General features: G+C 43.2%; 1 protein-coding gene across 1 annotated transcript; it reads left to right on the forward strand.

The window, feature by feature from the left end:
* Positions 1-2,891: 2,891 nt before the first annotated feature.
* Positions 2,892-19,513, forward strand: ISOC1 (isochorismatase domain containing 1). The gene is made up of 5 exons (XM_021701925.1): positions 2,892-3,233; positions 12,806-12,925; positions 13,031-13,234; positions 14,861-14,977; positions 19,007-19,513. The coding sequence occupies exons 1-5, from the start codon at positions 2,931-2,933 to the stop codon at positions 19,151-19,153; spliced, it is 891 nt and encodes a 296-aa protein (XP_021557600.1). The 5' UTR covers positions 2,892-2,930; the 3' UTR covers positions 19,154-19,513.
* The last annotated feature ends 1,179 nt before the right edge of the window (positions 19,514-20,692 follow it).

Below are 20,692 nucleotides of genomic sequence, written 5' to 3' on the forward strand. Positions count from 1 at the left end.
GTGGGTGTCTAAGCTAGCTGATACATTTAATCATTTGATCTGTCCAGTCTTGCTTGTTCTGGATCCTGTAGGTACCACTTCCAACTTTCTGTGGATTTCTTCTGGGCCTTTTTAACCCCAAGTCTTGGTGGATCTGAAAGAAATCAGCTCAGGGTTGGCTTTTCCATATGCATGATTCCTTGATGTCCTCTCGGAACAGTGGAAATTTCTGCTGCACATAGCATGACTGTGTTCCAAAACTGATGGTGTCTGGATTGTGGTTCTTGCATTAGGGCTTGCCGTCAACCTAATGGCATCCTTTTTACTACTGGTATTTCCAATACTATAGGATCTATCGGGTTATATGGCCTGGGAGGTAGGGCTGTCCACACTGCTATCTGGATCTACTGCAAAACCACTTCTACTGCTGGGCCCCACTCAAAGCTGGCCACATTTCATGTTAGACAGAATGAGTCATATTATTCTCAGTTGTGGAATATGCTGTCTCTGTGATCTGAAGAGGCCTTCTAGGCACTGTGCTTCCTTCTTCATGGTGGGAAGTGCAAGTGCAAGAAGCAGTAATTTGTCCTGTACTTGGAAGGGGATGTCTTGCCATGCCCTAGGGCACTGGACCCTAAAATTTTGCTAATGTTGTGGGTCCTTAAAACTTCTTAGAGGTTCTCCCTCTCTTCTGGAGTTCTTGTTTTACCAAGGCCTTCCACAAATTGTTACTTTTTGTTCATCTTGTCCAATTAGCATGATGTTATCAATATAGTGGACAAATGTGATATTCTGCAGGGTGTCCAGCCCGTTTATGTCTCTCCAGAGTACGACAGAGGGAAAAACAGTTAACATAGCTTTGGGGTGAGAATGTAAATGTATGGCCCGTGCAGGAGCTACCCTAGACACACCGTGTTCGGTCTATCACTCCGAAGCTTTATCAGCGTGTTAAAACCTGTATGTTGGTAGAGTGTTTCTTAACTGGTAAACTTTTGCTCCACATCTTTGATCATGCACCCTCATAATCCAGTGACACACATAATCTCTCAGCTCTTCCTTTGGATTCTACTATTGCTTTGGGATATAGTCCCTTTCCTTCCTTATGAGCCCCAGCACATCTGTGGTCTAGTTTCGGTGTTACCTAAGGCTATGTTAGGGGGCCTAAGTACCAGGAGAAAAAAGTGGGGGGGAAATCCTGGGGGAATTCATGTCTTGCTGAGGAAAAGCCTCTGCATTGTCTTAAAAAAAAATGGAGGAATGTGTCATTAAGGAATCTGAGGACTCATGATTTTGGGCATCATCAACCCCATCTCTGGTGTCATGGTCCCATTTCCAACCAGGGCTCTGGCCTTGGCATAGAAAATATGCATTGTTTAAGAGTTTAACCCTCTTTGGAGCTCTGCTACTCTTAATATTTGGTCCTCAGCATTCCCTGTCTTCCTACTGCAGGAATTGAAAACCTTTTTCAATGCTACTGAAAAGGCCTCTGGTTTTCATACTTAGCTTTTAATTGTCAATTATCTTTTCCCTATTTTTTTTTTCTAGAGCATCAGTGGAGCTTTGCGATTGTCACTCTTATTAGCACAGATTTTTATATCTGCATAGGGAAGAACTTGCAATGGAGTGATAGCTGCAAAAATATCATTTGGGGTCTGATGGGTTCAGACAGTAAGAGTTTTTAATGGAATCTCTCAGAGTTTGAAAAGAAACCAGAAAACAGACTATTTTTAGTAATTTGGGTACAAGTGAGCAATAAAGGCCAAATGGAGGTCTTAGCATTACTTGAAAGCAGTAGTTCTCAACTGGGAGCAAATTTGCCCCCCGGGGGGATGTTTGGCAATGTCTGGAAACATTTTTGATTGTGAAGACTAGGGAGGAGCCTGGACTATTGGTATCTACCGGGTAGAAGCCAGAGATGCTGCTAAACATCCTACAAATACACAAGATGCACCCCCCCCCACCCCATGAAAAAGTAGTCTGCTTTCCAAATGTCAACAATGCCAGCGGAGAAACCCTGACTTAACAGTTATTACATTCCAAGAAGAGGAAACGTTCAATACCTAAAATGTGTTTAGACTCGTGAGCCTATCTTGACCCACAACCTGATGTAAAGGAAACTTTGTTCATAGTGTATGCTTCTCTAATTCCAGTTAATTGTAGCTAGTGCTTTATGGTGTTCATAAGGCAGGGGATTACTTTATTTGACCTTTTACTCACTTAAAAACAGAAAAACTCAGTTTGAATATAAAGTCTCGATTTTTACTCATAAACCTCTTTATATTTTGCAATTCCCAATCCAAGTTCTCCGTGAAATTGGGTTGAGATAAAGGGAGGCCAAGATCTCAAATTCACTCCTAGAGATACTGTATTCCATGGGACTGAAAAAATAGGAAATTCGGGGCCTCGGATGACCCTCCCAAGGAAACATTAGATTCTGCTGCTCTTCTTAGGGTCTCTATCAGTCCGACCTATCGGTTTTGACATTACTGCTGCCACCCCCGAAGAGGACTGCCCGCCTGTCTCCGCACAAGGCCAACAGGTAACCCATCCCGGCAGATTCAACCAGGCAGCTCTGGGTCCCCAAGCACTACGTAAACTCCCCGCGAAGAGCGCTCTTTCGAAGGGGGGCGGAGCGCGGGCGAAGGGGCGGGGGCACACACCTCTCCCGCGCACTAGGAGCGCCCCGGGGCCGCCCAGACAGGTCCAGGTTGGAGGGGGCGGTCCCGGCGGCGGACGCAGGCGCTGGCTCGCGCGCACCCCGGCCCCACCGCCCAGCCCTCCGCGGCTGTCCGCCCTCTGCGGGGCGGGGAAGGGCGCGCGAGCGGCAGCCGCCAGGGCCCGCCCCTTCGCCTTCCCGAGCGGGCGGGCGGGCGGCGCGGGGAGGCGGGGCCGCGGCGGCCGGCCCTGTCTGCGCCTCGCTGGCCTCGGAGCTGGCAGACGCTCGGGGGAACATGGCGGCGGCGGAGCTGGCTGTCCCGGCGCTCCCCAATAGCGGCGGCGCGGGGGCGCCGTCGGGCACGGTCCCCGTGCTCTTCTGCTTCTCGGTCTTCGCGCGGCCCTCGTCCGTGCCGCACGGCGCGGGCTACGAGCTGCTCATCCAGAAGTTCCTCAGCCTGTACGGCGACCAGATCGACATGCACCGCAAATTCGTGGTGCAGCTCTTCGCCGAGGAGTGGGGCCAGTACGTGGACCTGCCCAAGGGCTTCGCGGTGAGCGAGCGCTGCAAGGTCCGCCTCGTGCCGCTTCAGATCCAGGTGGGTCCCGCGGGAGGGCCGCGCGCCCCGCCACTGTTCCCGGTACCCGCGCGTCCCTGTCTCCGCCCCCGCCGCGCTCCTCAGGTGCCCCGCGCCGCCCTGGCGCCGGGCCCTGCGCGCCTCTTCGGCTTGGAAGGGCTGCGCCGCGATTGCAGTCCTTGGGGACGGCCCAGAGAATGGGCCAGTCCGAAGGTGACGGTCACCAGCTGTCCTCGTCCGAAGCGGGGGCGTGGGCCTCCCAGCGCGTCCGGGCAGGCGCGAACGCCCCCACGTGTGTGGTCCTCGACCGCCCGCATCCGCTTTGTGTGCCAGGCGCAAGTCCAGCCGCCTGCGTAACCCAAGGGCTGTGCGGTACTAACTGTGATTTTCTGTGGGAGTGCTGCCGAATGGGGTAAAGAGTTGACGCGGAGTGTTGGCCTAAGGGTTTGTTACCCTGAGTTGTGTTTACCACTTGCGGAAACACAAACTTCAGGAGTCAGACCTTTCCCGGCTCCTCTCCCCAGCTTACAGTTCCTGGAGCTTAAGCCTCCCCTAACCTTAAGTGCGTTTTCTCGTCCTGGTAACTGGTTACTGAATCTGTTGATGATATATGCGTCGCCTTCGTTGAAAAAGTCATTTGACTCCAGGACTGTAATACCTTGTTAATTACCCAACTTTCGCTCCACCAGGATTTTCCGATGGTGCTGGCTGAGAAAGTTGTTGCACCTGAGGATTATTTTATAGCTTTTAGATATTTTTTTTTTTTGAAGTCATGCACTAATAACTATGCGAGCCTGTCTCTTGTCCTTTTTACGCTCAGAGGCTTCACTGGAGGATTTTTATTTTTGAAAAGCGAGGACATAAGGTATATTTTAGGTACTACACTATCAGTTTTTCTTCCGTTGAGAAACTGATAAGCCATTTTTTCGGAAGACCAAACTGAAATTTGGGAATCAGGCTTAGAAGGCATTTTAATATTCAAGTGTCATATTTATCTTTTTTTGTTTTTGCGTGTCATATTCTTAAGATTATTCTCTAGTTTTTTTTTTTTTTCTCCTAGCTGTAGTCAGCTAGCTGCAGAATTGGTTTTGTTTCTTATCACCCCAGCACCCATGCCAGAAGCTTCCAAAACAGATACTTTTACCTGGATAAATTTCCTGTGTTCAGAGGACAAAGGTTATGAGATTCCACTGTTTATCCCTGTGGGGATCCTAGAGGGATGATCTAATACCCCAGATTTGCCCTGTTTTCCAGACAGAGAATTGTGAGAATTGTGGTGGGTAGGTGTTTACTAGCCCCGCATTTTTAAGTCTTCAAGAGTTTTCATGGCTGACATCTCTCTGCAGCCTTCCTTGTCAGTGTATTTAGGTTATTGTTGCCAAAATACCCAAGAAGTTGGATGCACCTTTGACAAATCCATTAATAAAGGCCAGAATCCAAATTCTAACTGAGGAGGTCTGGAGCTGAACTGAAGATGCAGACTTCTTTGTGATGCATTTCCTGTAGTGGTTGGGAGGGAGGGTGGGCTATACCTAGTAAGATGTTGTCAAACTAGCTACCCCCCCGCACCCCACATTTCTAAGTCTGTTTTAACCCCCCCCAAAGTTCAGATTTATTTATTTTGAAACATTCAAGGCCTAGGTCTGCCAACTCTTTTTAATGAAACATTCTGGAAATTAATGATGTATTTGTGTATACCTGAAATGTCCTGTACATTCTTAAAAACCATTTTATAATTCAGGTGACTTGTGGCTTTTGCTTGGTATAGGAGATAACATTTTTTTTGGTGCTGATGTTTAAAATAATTATAATAATAGCACAACTCTGTTCCATCTTTTTAAAAATGTTATTTATAGCCCACTAAATAGCCCAAGAGTTCTTAAGAGTCTGTTATATAATACTTTAAATATTTTAAAGTTTTTAACAATATTTTTCTTTATATTATCTCCTTTTAGTAATCATAATACTATGACTTCTTCGGCCCGCTGCCTCCTCCAGCCATAAAATAAATGTGGAAGGCTACACATACTCCATATATATCCGTAAAGCTATGCTGATACCTATTTGTATATATATGTGTGTCTATATATATATAGACACATGTATCCTTATGTGTGTGTATATACTCAGAAGTGAAAGGGAAGATAGTTCTTTTCATGAATGTTTTATTGCACGTTTTTGGAACCTAGCTGTATGATCCTAGAGACATGGACATTTTATAGCTAAATGAGACCATAGAGTTCATCACAAGAACATTTGAGTGGCAGCTTTAAGTGCCTGGCACGATGAATCCAAACATGGATAAGACTCCATTCTTGTTCCTTACCTGATAACCTAACTCTCATTTTGCAAAAGAGCGGAACATAGAGGAAATTTGTCCAAGGTTCTCTGGTAATGGTGGGGCATCAAGTCCTCCCTCGTAGCTGACTATAGCATTCATCTTCTCTCTTCGTGCTTAATGAAAATATCAAGCAGAATAGAGGACAGGCCACAAACTTGAGCTTGTAATATTATTTGTTTGGCTGGTGTTCACTGTCCTTTGGAATCAGTGCCTGTCACTTAGGAAGGCTCAAGATGGCCCATCAATGAGGCCGTGCTCCTGGGGCACGATAGGCCCTTTCTCCCAGAGGCAGGGACAGAGAGCATAAGTTTGACCCCATGTAGTCCACTGCTTAAATGATATCACTTGTTATTTCCTTGACCATAGAGCTTAGACCCTCTAGGGCCCTGGTTCACATACCGTATATTCTAGAGTATATTCTTTTTTTTTTTTTTTTTTTAAAGATTTTATTTATTTATTTGAGAGAGAATGAGAGACAGAGAGCAGGAGAGGGAGGAGGGTCAGAGGGAGAAGCAGACTCCCCGCCGAGCAGGGAGTCTGATGCGGGACTCGATCCCGGGACTCCAGGATCATGACCTGAGCCGAAGGCAGTCGCTTAACCAACTGAGCCACCCAGGCGCCCTCTAGAGTATATTCTTAATTTACATAGGGGAGTGACTTTCTTTTCATGTTTGTTCTGTTACTGCTATGACCTTGACCTTGTAAAATGCGGTGGTTTCCTCTGCCATACTTGTGCACCTGTGGTGGGTTAGCGGTTCTGTGGGGACCGATCGTTGAGACCCTCGGTGTCCGTATGGGACTTTGGAGTGTCGCCTTCTCTGAAGTCATCTGTCACAGTGACCGAGCGTCTGCTGACAGCTCAGGTAGCTGAAGACAGCTCATGTTTTGTTTGTCTTCGGCTTTGTCGGAATGCTTGAAGTCTGAGGTGTTTTGAGACGCGGAGGAAGAAAAGGTAAATGAGAGGATTAAACGGTGGGCATTTGGGTCATTTTTATAACTTACAAGTTTTAATTTTTCCAAAGGCATTTCCCAAGTTTTTACTAACGGAAGCATTCAACCCTGGGAACTCCTGTACATTTGATATCCTACCACCACCAGTGTATTTTCCAGCCGGTCACCATGGAAGGCAGAGCCTGAAGAGAAGAGAGGAAGAGGTGGACATGAGGAGGAGGATGCCAGTGAGGCCATTTTGCCTCCGTACGGAGGAGGGAAGGCTCTGGCAGCTTCGTGTGGGGCGGGAGATAAGGACTTCCCTGGGAACGTTATTTTGACCTTTCCTGAGATGGTTAATTGGGGAGGGATTTGGCTCCAGCACCTTCACTTTCTCAGAGGCTTATTACTACTGTTATTATTTTTAACAGAGGGCATGACATTTACTAGCCAGAAGAGACCCCAGAGTTCATGGTGGGAAGGGAGAGAAGACAGGGTTTGGGAAGAAGAAGGAAAGGAATCTGTCCCCCCTTGGGCTCGCTGGTTTGAAGGTGGTGATTTCTGATTATGAAACCTTTACTGTGGGAGCACGTAGGAGGAGCAGATAGATAGTAATGTTCAGAAGCAGTAGAAGCAGGCGGGACAGGTCTCTGGGAGGTGAACAGTGTCAGGGCACTGAGAGGAAACATCTGGATCATGAGGGATGTGGTTGGTCTCTCCCCCATTGGTTTGATGGGATTTTGTGTGTGTATGTGTGTGTGTAACTTCCAAAAAATTTAACATTTTAGATTACTGCACTGTATGCTTTTTTCCCCTTGTGGAGGCTACCTGTAAATAAGCTGTGTTTGAGCGTGGGAACTATGAATTTATTGATTGATTACATGAAGCCCATTGAAACCTTGAAGTAGCCCTCTGAGGTGGATACTGTTTTGTTGCTTTGTTACAGATTGAGACACTGCTGTTTGAAAATGTAAGTGATTTGTCTGATTTCATGTAATTGAATTTAGGGAAATTGAGATTTGGTCTCAGAGTCTAACGCCCACAGCTCTGCTGTGTAGGGAGCCTTGTAACCCCAGGGGAATCACGTCATAAAACTCTGTTTTAAGGGAGTCCATGTTGGAGCAAGGCCTTGCTGTAGCTGTGGTAATCACATTTCCTTGCAAATACTTGTGAGTGAAATAATGATATCCGACCGCCCTTCTGGACTCTCTCCTGAGCACATCATGCCTATCTTGTGACTCTCATAGACTACCACAGTTTTGAACACATCCCACTTACGATTTGAAACTTTAATCATTCCTAAAGATACACAGTTTACTCACTGTAGTAGTTCGCGCTAGGAGGCTGTTATAACAAAGTACCACACACCGAGTGGCTTCTACAACAGCAGTCTATTTCCGCACAGTTCTGGAGGCTAGCAGTCAGGGTTGACTCCTTCTGAGGACCGTGAGGGAGAACCTCTTCCATGCTTCTTTCCTGGCTCCTGGTGGTTTGCTGGCGATCTTTGGCATTGCTTGGCGTATAAACCCATCACCTTCATCGCTGCCTTCATGTTCCCAAGGCCTTCTCTGTCCAAATTGCCTCTTTTTATAAGGATGCTAGTCATGTTGGTGTCGGCACTCAACCCTGCCCTAGTATGACCTCATCTTGACTAATTATTTTTCAATGATTCTGTTTCCAAATAAGGTCACTTTCTGAGGTCCGGGGGGTTAGGAATTCAACATACGGATTTTGGGGAACAGAATTCAACATGTAACACTCACCGTGAATTGCTTTTATGGAAGAACAGAACTGGGGCACGGAAAGAGCATCACTGAGCAAGGTCAGCCTCCCTGTATGTGCCCGTCCTGAATAACCAGGGACACTTAGAGGAGGGACACGTTCCTTGCAGATGGACAGCCACTGTTAGAAAATGGTCAGAACATAGGTGGTAGTGAAGAAAGGGGAATACTGTCATGATAACCATAATAATGGGACTTGGGGATGAAAAGTCTTTTGACTGTGAATTTAAGGTCAGATTCCAGCTATGACATTTCTTAAGAAAGTGGACAAAAATTTATACTTGAAATTGATCTCTGAAACTCTTGCTTGAGGAGGCTGTTGGCTCTGATCAGTTTTTTGTATTTAAATAGGTTTGTTGAAATATGTATTATCTATGTGTGTGTATGTATAGAGATGTTTGTAGATACATAGGTATATGAAAGTGTGTATGCACACACATTTTTATATGTGATTTTTTTCATGTTTCTTGAATATGCAATGATCTGTAATTGCTGTTTTTTACTTGTGACGGCATTTGGTCAAGTGTACTTTTAATTTGTTATCTTGCAGTTAGAGCGTGTGTCTGAGCAGCATTTTTAGTTATCTACAAGGTTTGGGTTTAAGAGAAATTCATGACTGAAATTAAGAAGTCTCCGGATTTGGGGCACCTGGGTGGTTCAGTCATTAAGCGTCTGCCTTTGGCTCAGGTCATGATCCCGGGGCCCTAGGATCGAGCCCTGCATCAGGCTCTCTGCTCAGTGGGAAGCCTGCTTCTCCCTTTCCCACTGTTCTCTCTTGCTCGCTGTATCTCTCTGTCAAATAAATAAATAAAATCTTTAAAAAAAAAGTCTCCGGATTTTAGACTCAGGGTGTAATTTAATAACTTACTTGAATTCATGTGGACTTGGGGGTGAGTTGGCGGGACATGGTGAGAGTTTTTCAGGGTTGTTTTTTTGTTTTGTTTTTTCTCCTTTTTATTGTAGCCTCAAAGCCTTCTTTTTGGCTTATCAATTATGCAGGTTATTCATAAAGTAGCATTTTCTTTCCCCAACTACCATAGCGTAGGGATACTTTTTTTGTTGTTTTCTTTAAAAAAAAAAAAAATAAGCTTTTAGTTTTAGCGTAGTGTTAGACTTACAGCAAAGTTGCAGAGATCCCTCAGAGAGATCCTGGATACTTGTACCTAGTTTCCCCCCCTGACTAACATCTTACATTACTGGGCACAATGCTGGTCACAGCCAAGGAACCAGCATTGGTAGGTATGATTCTCTGAGCTCTACACTGTATTCACATTACACCAGTTTTTCCTGAGTGCCATTTTTCTCTTCTACAATCCATTCTTGGATGCTAATTATGTCTAGTTGTCATGTCTTCCTAGGCTCCCCTGGGCAATGACAGTTTTTAAGATTTGTATTGTTTCTGATGACATGATGGTTTTGACGAGTATTGGTCAGATATTTTGGTAGAATGTACCTCGGTTTTGGTTTATCTGATGTTTTTCTCATGCTTCAGATGGGGTTGTGGGATTTTGAGAGGCAGATCGTGAAGGTCGTTCTCATCACATTTTTTCAAGACTGTACGCTATCAATGTGGCATCACCGATTATCTCGGTTTTGATCACCTGGCTGAGGCAGTGTCTGCCAGGTTTTTCCACTGTCAATAGTCACCTGACCCCCTCTATATTCTACTTTGAGGAAGCAAATTACTTCATGCCACATCCAAGGGGATGTCAGGAGTTGGACTCTGCCTTACAGAGAGGAGGATATCTGGGCATTTTTGATTCACTAAATTATAACCAGTCATCTCTGCACAAAAACATGCCTTGTCACATTATCTCTGTCGTTTCTGTTTGCTGAAGGTTAATAGATGAGTTCCTGTACTAAAAGCGTTTTGCAAGGTGCTGAGGATTTTATGGCAGCGTTTTCTGACGTCCTCAGTCTGTGTCTACTATGACATATATCTGATGTGGCCCCCTGCCCAGAACAGGAGACCTCACAGCTGAAAGGAGGTAGGAACAGAAACCCCAGGAGACCACAACTATGAATATTTAGGGTTTCTGGGTAGGTAAGGCTTTATTCCTTTAAGTATCCCAGTAGTAAATATTTTGGCCACTTCAATATCGTGGTCCTGAAGTATTATATAATTTAACATTTTCTTATTGAGTGTGCTAAAATGTCCCAATTTATAAGTTATATACATACTTCTCCACTAGAAGTCTAGATGTGGAACTAGTTGAGTTTTGATCTTTTAGTGTATTTTGAATCTTGTCTCTGTCATCTGTCATTTCTTGCCGATACCAGTTTGCCTATCTCCAGCAGCTTCCGTTCTGATTTGCTGTTTATAACCTTCTGTGAATTTTGGGTCAGGACGACTAAACTTGTTAGGAATGCATACTGAGTTCGTCCATTATCTGAGATGAGATCTGCAAGCTGGAGATAAAGCAGCTATGAGCCCTAAGTATGATAATGGTTGGCCATCAGGCACACTTACTTTGGTTTACTTGGCCTGCTTACTGCTCTCACTGCTGTGGAATGACGAGAATGGCTGAGTTGCATTGCTCTAATTTGAAACTGACCAGTTGCAGGTAAACCACATTCCATCATGTGCCCTAAACACATTGTAGGTGTCTGGGGACCCACTTAGACTTTGAGCCCTTTGATCCAAAATTTAATTTTTCCTGAGAATTTAAAATACCTTTTTATAAATAGTGATTGGTTTTAAAAATTGTGTCCTAGGTATTTATATATACATGCTCACTGTTTTGGAAAATGACACTTGCATTAAAAATTTAAGGGAGCAAACAGTTAAAGATAGAATATATAATTTAAGATGCTTGAATATTTATTTTAATCATACTTTATTGGCAAAGTAGGGAAACCCTATGCATAGTGTTAGAATTACAGATGGCACTCCCATTCTGCCATGAACTTGGTCTGTAGAGTTCACACCGAAGGGAGATGGGTACCAGAGCACCTAGATAAGAAAGTACAAACTCACTGGAAGGATAAAAGATTCCTTTTAATGATTCACTTAATTCCTGTGGTGACTGTTTCCTGAGAGTAGCCCTCAGTGGTAGGGTCTGTAGGGAGGGTCTAGGGCCAGGCTGGTGGGGAAGCCACCACCATGTAATTGGGACACAGGTTTCTCTAGAAAATTATTAACAGCTATTATCCATGGGTGGTTTTAGGGCAAAATGGGAAAGTTAGAGGGGAGATCTAAGGGCTCGCTAGTAAGAGGAGGGGCGTGGGTTCATTCAGGACTGGACTGCTTCCTCTACAGTGCTTTCTGAAATTTGAGAAGGTAAGAAGAAAAGCATCATGGACCTTTAAGAATCCATGAGTGACATGAAATTCTTAACATTCACCAGTGGTTTTCACTTCTTTTGTAGATTCATACTGGGCCCAAGTTGTTCCTGTAGAGCGACTCTGGCAATTAATTAAAGCTGGGTAATCTAATGCCTGTTTTTAACCTTAATTCATTAATTTCCTGATGGTGATGAATATGTTGAAGAATGCAGGTGTCCAGTTTATGTCTGTCCATTGAACAGTGGTGATGTGCCTGGCATCATTTCATTGCATTTCTTTTTTGAACTCTGAGAGAAGTTATTCCTGAGAACAGCATCTTAATATTTCTGTCTTGATTCTGGATTTGTTTCTGTTTTTTCAGTTTTATGTTCCATAGTCTCTGCTACAGATTATTTTCAGGATTACTTTTCATACTTGTAAGCAGTGCCATCATCAAACTTAGTTGTTTACTATTGTAACATTTTTTCCTAATTATAAAAGCAATGCATATTTTTAAATAACATTTGGGAGGGTTTTTAAGTAGCATTTGGAGAAGGTAAGAAACGTATAAAGAAAAAATATTACCAGCACCCATAACTGTGTAACTACTTGTTAATACTTTCATATATTTGCTTCTGCCTTCTGTTTATATTTTTACATGATTGAGATACTGTTGAACTGTGCTCTCTTTTTAAAATTAACATTATAGGGCACCTGGGTGGCTCAGTTGGTTGAGCGACTGCCTTTGGCTCAGGTCATGATCCTGGAGTCCCGGGGTCGAGTCCCGCATCGGGCTCCCTGCTCTGCAGGGAGTCTGCTCCTCCCTCTGACCCTCCCCCCTCTCATGTGCTCTCTGTCTCTCTCATTCTGTCTCAAATAAATAAATAAAATCTTAAAAAAAAAAAAATTAACATTATATCATGAGTATTTCTTCATAGGTGGTTCAAATATTTTGAACACTTATTTTCATATGTTATTTTAGTTCTCTAAAACAATGTTTTATCATGGGACTGTGTTAAAATTTGTGAAATCATTTCTGTATTGTTGGTCCTTGGTTTATTTCTCATTTTCACTATTAAAAGCAATTCAGTCAACATCTTTGTGGATAACTTTTTTTTTTTTTTCTGTAATTCAGATCTCTTCTTTTGGATAATAGTTGTAGAAATTGGCTTACTGGGTCAAACAGTAGGAACACTTTTCTCCTTTATTGACCTCCACTGAAAATAAATGTCGTTGTATAACGAGTGCTAAATCATTCTTTTTTCTTTTCTCCTCAGCTCACCACCCTGGGAAATCTTACACCTTCAAGCACTGTGTTTTTCTGCTGTGATATGCAGGAACGATTCAGACCAGCCATCAAATATTTCGGGGATATTATTAGTGTGGGACAAAGATTGGTATGTTTGCTTGTTTATTTTTTCCAATTTCCTGAAGCATGGTATACATGTATATATTTACAGATATGTATATTGCTAATTATCTTTGGTTTTTGTTTTTTCCAGTTACAAGGGGCCCGAATGTTAGGAATTCCAGTTATTGTAACAGAACAGTACCCTAAAGGTCTTGGAAGCACCGTTCAAGAAATTGATCTAACAGGTGTAAAACTCGTCCTTCCAAAGACCAAGTTTTCAATGGTAGTACCAGAAGTAGAAGCAGCGTTAGCCGAGATTCCTGGAGTCCGGAGTGTTGTATTATTTGGAGTAGAAGTAAGTGCCTATTGTTATGTTTGGGATACAATATCATTTGTAGAAGAACTTGGTTATTTCGACAGTGCAATTTTATATATAGACTAGGTGGTAGGTGATAGTAATGATGAAAAACATCCACCCTTTATTGAGTGGTGACTCTTTGCATGGCAGTGATCTGTATCTCTTCATTCATTTAACACTCCCAGTGACTTTCTGAGCCAATTAAGTACTTTTGGTCTCCCCCTGTTACAGATGAGGAAACTAAAACACACATGCTGTACAATTTGCTTGAGGCATGTAGCTGGTTAAGGGATGGAGTTGGATTTGAATCTAGGCTGATCAATTCTTGGGCCTTTGCTTTTAACTACTACTTTTGGGGCACATTTTCATCAGAGGCGTTATTTTTATTTATGTGTTGTAGGATTTCACCTTGGTCATATTTTTGCTGTAATAAAACCTTAGAAGTCATGTAGTTCATTGTCCTTTATGCTTAAATCACTGACATATCTTTTTAAAAAATACTCATGGATTCCTCATGCTGATTAAAATGATTTTTGTTGATCTCTTTTTGCATATATATAAACAAGATATATGTATTTATTCATAGCATTTAAACAGCTATTGAATTACATTTAAGAATTATGGAAAAAATCATAAATACAATGAAATCCAAATAGTATTAATTTAATATACCTATGATGGTAGGTTTTATACAGTAGGTTTTAAGAGTAGAAAGATGCAGCCTTAGGTTTAGGTGTGCATTAAATATTTTTGTATCTTGACTTCAATAATGATAATATAGAGGAAGCCTGTTTATGTAAGTATGTCATACCAAATATTGTCGCTGACTTGGGCACTTTTTTTGCTCATTCATCATTGTTAGACCTCACGCCTAATCAAAATCATCTTTGAACACTCCTCCAGTGCCAATTTTAATGGCATGTCAGTTGATAATTCTCCAAAGCTCACTCGTCACATGCACATAAGGTTGGCATCCTGGTATTATTGAAATGTGCTTTCATTGCTTATATAACGGAGCTCTTGTCGGGTGTGGTTTTGCTCTGTATTCTCTGCTAATGAATTGTTACAAGTTAGTACCTACAAAGATGGAATCTCTATAATACATCTGCCTGTGCTGTATACTGGATACTTTTTGCCTTTGTCACTTGTTATTTTTAACTTGGCCCACCTTTACTACTGGATACCTTGTACCAACTTAGTTTTTCTACTCGTTTCTCCGTCTACAGTACTGCTGGCTCATTCTTTGTGTTAGGCACTCAGAGTGAGTTCAGAAATAAACCAACCATGAGTGGCATCAAAATGGAGTGGTAGTAGCCAGCCCTAGGAAGGTCATCCAGATGACAGATGAAAATCTTTTTAAAAAAATTCTCATGGAGCTCCAAGAATATGTTCGAGGATCCTAGTGTGAGGAAGCGTGAGGTAATGCAATTTCTGACTTTACAGTGAGGAAACCAAAGCCTGAGGTGCTGTTTATTTTCAAGATCACCTAGCAAGTTAGAGGCAAAACCAGATGTAGGACAAGGTCATGAGAACTGTAGTGCTTTTTCCTGCTTTATCGTGTTGTCGCACGCTTGTGAAATGTGTGACTGCATTATTACGTAGGATTTTTAATTTTCCTCCTAGACTCATGTGTGCATCCAGCAAACAGCTCTGGAGCTCGTTGGCCGAGGTATTGAGGTTCATATTGTTGCTGATGCCACCTCATCGAGAAGCATGATGGATCGGATGTTTGCTCTTGAGGTAATTGTCCTGCTTGAAAATAAATAATTTATCAACGTTTCCCAATTAATTCGAAGAATCATGAATACTTCATAGCAATGAAAGAGTGACATCTTCAATTTTAGTTTCTTCTAACAACATCAGACTCATCGACTTCCAGAGTCTTGATGGTGCGCTGACCGCCCTTTGAGGTCTTGCCACTAAATCTTGTTTCATATCCTCTGTCTCCTCAGATCTAGATTTCTGGTGACACCAAAAGCTCTTGTACATCTTTCCTCATAACTTTGCTATAGTTTGATGCATGAACTTGTAAGAGGCATTCTGGTAAGCTTAATCTGCCTCATTGAGAGATTTGCAAATCAGAAACAGCCCACCGAGGTTGAACTCAGCCCAGCCCTAGGGCATGGTGGGCCTAAGCCTGGTTCAGCCTCTGTTGGGTTTCCTCGGACTTGAATTTCTGGGTATGGGAGGTGTGTCGCTGCCCGTGGACGCCACTCACACACAGTGTTTCTTGGCTGTCTGCCCCAGAGGGTCAGGGTGGACCACGGTCAGGGAATCAGAGATGTTTTGTCAGTGTTGCTTAACAGTACTCTTTCATAAGCGTTTTCTCTTCCAAGACTGTTGAAAAGCAAACTACCACGTAATCCTTTGAAACAGGTCACTCCATATTGTGGATTGTTGTCTCTCTCACATTTAATTCTAGTTCTGTAATAATTTTAGAGTCATGTCCATGTGGATTGAGTTGGCATGTTCTTTAACTGATGATTTTTACTGAGAATGGGAGATACAGATATTTTTGTCGTTGTTGTTGAGATCCTCCGGTGTTCTGGCCCAAGCTGGCCTATGAACCACTTTCTCTGTTGGACTGCAAAGTCATCGCGTTAGCCGAGAGCGTTCCCAGGGGCGTTAAGGTAGAGCACATGAGAGCGTCAGAGGCCAGGAAGGAGCAAAGTCAGTGCAGAGGGCCGATGCGGAAGCAAGTTGGGGCTTGGCAGCAGCAGTTTCTTTAAGGCCCTGGTTGGCCGTCCCTTCTCTAGGAAGGCTGAGCTCCAGAACTTAAAGTGTTTCCACGGAAGTGGAAAACTAAAAACATCCAAAAATAACAATAATCTTGCTTATAAAGAAATTGCAAGGACTTTTTGTCCTCCGATCAAATCAGTTTTTGAGACATGTCTTTATTATGGCATTTATTACAGAAAATTATGATGGTTGGCACTTCTGTCTTCTCCTAAGACTGGGAATAAAAACATGGTGAACCTCTTCACCGTCTGACACTCTTTGAGAAGTAGTCTGACCTCAGTGATTAGGAGTCCAGACCCTGGAGGGATAACACGGGTTTGAACGCAGGTCTTAATTTTAGATGGAGGTGTTATAGTCTGTACCTGAGTTATTGGGAGAAGGGTTAGTTTTTTTTTTCTCTTACTGTAGGACTTTGAAAGTTAAAGAGCAATCCAGCCAGCTCGCCTTCCCTGTTCCTGTATTCTAAAGGAACAGGGACTACTTTAGAACATAGCTACTCACGGAATTCCTGAGACTACCAGTATTGCCTGTTGAGATTATTATACTAATAAGATTTATAGTTACTATTACTGAAACTTCAGTGCTGGCGTTTGTGGCATGTGCTTTCTTCAACAGAATATTTTGAGCACCGACCATTTGTCAGGCATTGTTTTTTCCAACTAGTAATTGTAGAGTAAATGTAGAATAAAATAGAATGAAACCCTCTCTGGAGCTTGATACCCTTGGACTTGTGGGGGCGCGGGGGGTGTTCATGTTGATTGGAAATTTACTGGGTTTAGGTTTTTTTTCCCCCTTTGCCCTCTCTGAAAGCCTCGTGGCTTTGTGCCCTTGCATTTTGAGGTTTGTGGGTCAGAGTAACTTTGCCTTTGGCCTTGCTGGACTGGTTTTGTGAGTGTAGGGGATGGACTTGGGAAGCCGACGAAGCCGTATGCCTGTGTGCATTAAAGAGCCGCTGTTTGAAGTTTTCACCTCATTTTCAGCCAGGAGAGAAACAGAGTTTGGGAGCAGGGCTGTAGGTGTCCTAATAGCGCACATGAGTGTGCACAGACCTGCCCGTGTCTACAGAAGCTGTTGCTTTTCTCTTTCTGCCCGGTCACCTTTCAGTTTGGGGTTGGCAGGCACCGTGGGAAGGTCCGGGAGGCTGTTTGGAAAACTTTGCATGTTGCTGAGCCACGCCTTCTGCTTACACAGGGTTTTGGCTTGATTTTTTTTTTTTTGAATCCAGTCAACCTTGGCCATATCTCCGTCTTGAAGCTACGGAATGCTGCCTTGGTGTCAGTTGACTAAGATGTGTCTCTGTGCCTCGAGCATCCCAGCCTCCCTCTGCCCCGGTGACCCAACTCTCAGCCTCACCGAGGAGTGTTGGCCTGGAGTCAACCAGACTGTGGTCAGCGGAGCACTGGGGAAAGCTGGTGTTTTGGGGGTCATCAGCTTTCTTCCTTAGACCTGGGAACAGTTCTCTGTCCTTCCTGCCTCACGAAGGACCTAGAAAGATGAGCGAGAACTGACCTCTGTTGGCACTTTTGCACATATCAGGCACTTTCACAGACACTGCAAGTGTGTGATTGAGAATCAGAGTGAATCATTGAGAGTCCCCCGATTGAACCGCGGGCAGGGAGGGAGGCTGGGCTGGGCCTCCAGCTGGTGAGCGTGGGAGCCGCGTTTGACACCTGACATGGCTGAGCTGCAGCTAGTCTTACATTTGCCCCCTGCTCTTCTCTGGGAGGGAAGCACACGGTCCTGGAGATTTCTAAAGGTTTTGATAGGATCGTCAGAAGTGGACTAAAAGGAGGACTTTAGTTTCCAGAAGTCTTTAGAAAACTCACTTTCGGGTATTTGTCCCCAACGTAAAGGGTACCAGCACGCTTGGGTTTTTTTCTCCCTCTTTCCTGCGTAATCCTGCTTGAGCGTTCTGGTCAGCTGCTCTGCATGCTCTTCTGCACGTTCTGCTGGGCTGAGGTCCACGCTGGCTTCCCAAGAAGTGGGCTCTGGCTTCTCCCTCCTGCGTGCTTGGGGACAAAAAGGGAGAGTTTGCTCTGCCAGTGGGAAGGTTGGGCCTGCGCATCCGCAAGTGTCTGAAGGCTTCACCTTCACTCTACGAGGATGTCCTGGCTCTTGTCCTGACTCCTTCATGAGGAATGACTGCTCCGGGTCTTTTCCTCTGACCTGCCTAGGAATTGTGTTTAACCACCTGTCTTCCATGGTTCTTAGAGCTGATGGTTCTTGGGACAGCAGTTGGCCAGGTTTTTCCCTATGGTTTCTGATAATAGAGACAGCCAGAGAAGACATCTCTGACTCCAGAATTCTCTCATTCCCTTCTCTACCCCTCTCCTGCTTGTTCTCGACTTTGTCTTCTTTGCCCTCCTCTCTCCATCCTTCCCTCCTTGAGACTTCTGTCCTTGTTTCTCTGTTACAGTTCCACTGGGGCGATTTGGCAAGGACCTTCTTTGACCTGTCAGCGAAACTTTAAATTTTATGCTCTTGTTTCGTGATTCTGAAGTTTATGGTGGTGGCAGTGCTGGTGGGTCTGTTATCAGCCCAGGGGCACATTCTCACACGTTGCCTGAGGCTCTCCTACCACCAGTCATTTCTTACTTATGAGAAGGACACACATCGCTGTATATCAGATGTATGTCAGATGTTTGGAGACAGAAAAAGGAAATCAAAGATCATTGTTTTACACTCATAGTCTTGATTTCCCTTCTGTCCCTGGCACTTAGAAGTCATAATATTAGCCTCATGTTTTCTTTTGCTTATTTCTAGTCTGTATTACTGATATCGAGAATAATCATAATGGGTTTGTTGTGTGACTAGTTTGAAATCTGTCCCCATCACTGGATTTGATGGTCTGGCTAAGGACCATGGTTTTTACGCATGATCTTAGCCACAAGGCTAAGAAGCGATTGGACCATGGTTTTAATAGAAGACACTAATTATTGTGACCCGCCATAGCTTTTGCTGTTGTAATACAGTGTTCCTTGTCATGCTCATTTCTTGATTTGTCCTTTTTTTTTTTTTTTTTTTTTTAAGCGTCTTGCTCGAACCGGGATCATAGTGACCACGAGTGAGGCTGTTCTGCTACAGCTGGTGGCAGATAAAGACCATCCAAAATTCAAGGAAATTCAGAATTTAATTAAGGCGTGTGCTCCAGAGTCAGGCCTGCTTTCCAAAGTATAAGGACATTTGAAGGACTGGTATGGTACTCACCATCAGGTGACAGGACTGTAAGCCCACACTAGCTCTTGTCTCTACTAGAATTAAAATGTTAAAGTCAAAACTTGGCTCCTTTTTTGCACCTCTTAGTCAAACATAACCAGTTAGACCATTTGGGTGCCAGCATTTAGTTACAAATGTCAAAGGCTTCAGGTGCTGCCTATCTTCTTCTTCTTTTTTTTTTGTTAATGTGCTTTTATTTATTAAAAAAAATTATAATGGAGGTGTCTGTTTTGTGTATACTGTATCCACTGGTCATTTTTTTTTTTTTTAAAGATTTTATTTATTTGAGAGAGAGAGAATGAGAGAGAGCACATGAGAGGGGGGAGGGTCAGAGGGAGAAGCAGGGAGCCCGATGCGGGACTCGATCCCGGGACTCCAGGATCATGACCTGAGCCGAAGGCAGTCGCTTAACCAACTGAGCCACCCAGGCGCCCGCCACTGGTCATTATTTTTTAAAGTGAATACTCTCGTGATGTTTTCTTAAATTGTGCACTGTAAAAAAAAAAAAAAAAAATGTACCGGTAATGGTTTGACTTCCGTAGTATTGTTAAGATGTCTGTTGTAGTATGGACTCCGTGCTTTTACTTTACAAGTAGATTGAAATAGGATTATTAGGTGAGAATTTCAAACAGGCCTATGGATCATGCTACCCTTTCCTTCACAATGCAGTCAACTACTTGAGTGAGTTGCATTGATCTAACCAAATAAATGTATATTGAATAATTATATGTCTTTCTTGACGTTGCTAATTTTCTTATTCTAGTTGCCATCACTCATTCTCTGTTAATGTTCTCTCTCTCTTTTTTTAGCAGAATCTTTTACTTAGAAATACTCATTGGGCCATTCTTTGTTTTAATTTTGCAAACAGAATGGTTTGCAATGTTATAAAATTAGTGGAGAGCTGTTCTAAATTTTTTACTTTGGCCAAATGTGTTTGCAACAGTGTTGAATACATCTTCTAATACGCACCAGATTTAGCAAAGAGTTACAGGTTGGATAAAATGGAGTTTTCAAACGTCCATATTCTTATTTGGTGTTTTCTCTACCTACCCTCCAAATATTATAGTTAATGCAAAGGCTTGAGTCATGATTTGGTCGTGTTAATTTTGTAGTCATTGCTACCCTTCAATAAATTTATTTTCTTTAAAAACTTATAAGACGGTTCTAAAACTTTTTTTTGTATTATGTGAAATATGGAACATTGCTGTCTTTTATATTAAAGTAATTAAAGAAAATGTATTCTGTGAATGAAATTATTTTGTCCCCCACAACATGGCTTTGTAAGTACTCTGCCAGGAATTCTAATACTTATTTCGAGGTGTAAAACTTTTGACATGTAAAATCTCTCAACCAAAGGGAATTTTCTTTTCTTTTTTTATTCATGAGAGACAGAGAGAGAGAGGCAGAGGGAGAAGCAGGCTCCCAAGGAGCAGAGAGCCCGATGTGGGACTCGATCCTAGGACCCCGGGATCATGACCTGAGCTGAAGGCAGTCGCCCAA

The sequence above is a fragment of the Neomonachus schauinslandi genome, chromosome 7 (assembly GCF_002201575.2).
Source record: "Neomonachus schauinslandi chromosome 7, ASM220157v2, whole genome shotgun sequence".
Taxonomy (NCBI): domain Eukaryota; kingdom Metazoa; phylum Chordata; class Mammalia; order Carnivora; family Phocidae; genus Neomonachus; species Neomonachus schauinslandi.

Coding starts and splice junctions, on each gene's coding strand:
- ISOC1 (XM_021701925.1), top strand. CDS start 2,931: ATGGCGGCGGCGGAGCTGGCTGTCCCGGCGCTCCCCAATAGCGGCGGC. Junction 3,234..12,805: donor TCGTGCCGCTTCAGATCCAG/GTGGGTCCCGCG, acceptor TTTTCTCCTCAG/CTCACCACCCTGGGAAATCT. Junction 12,926..13,030: donor TTAGTGTGGGACAAAGATTG/GTATGTTTGCTT, acceptor TGTTTTTTCCAG/TTACAAGGGGCCCGAATGTT.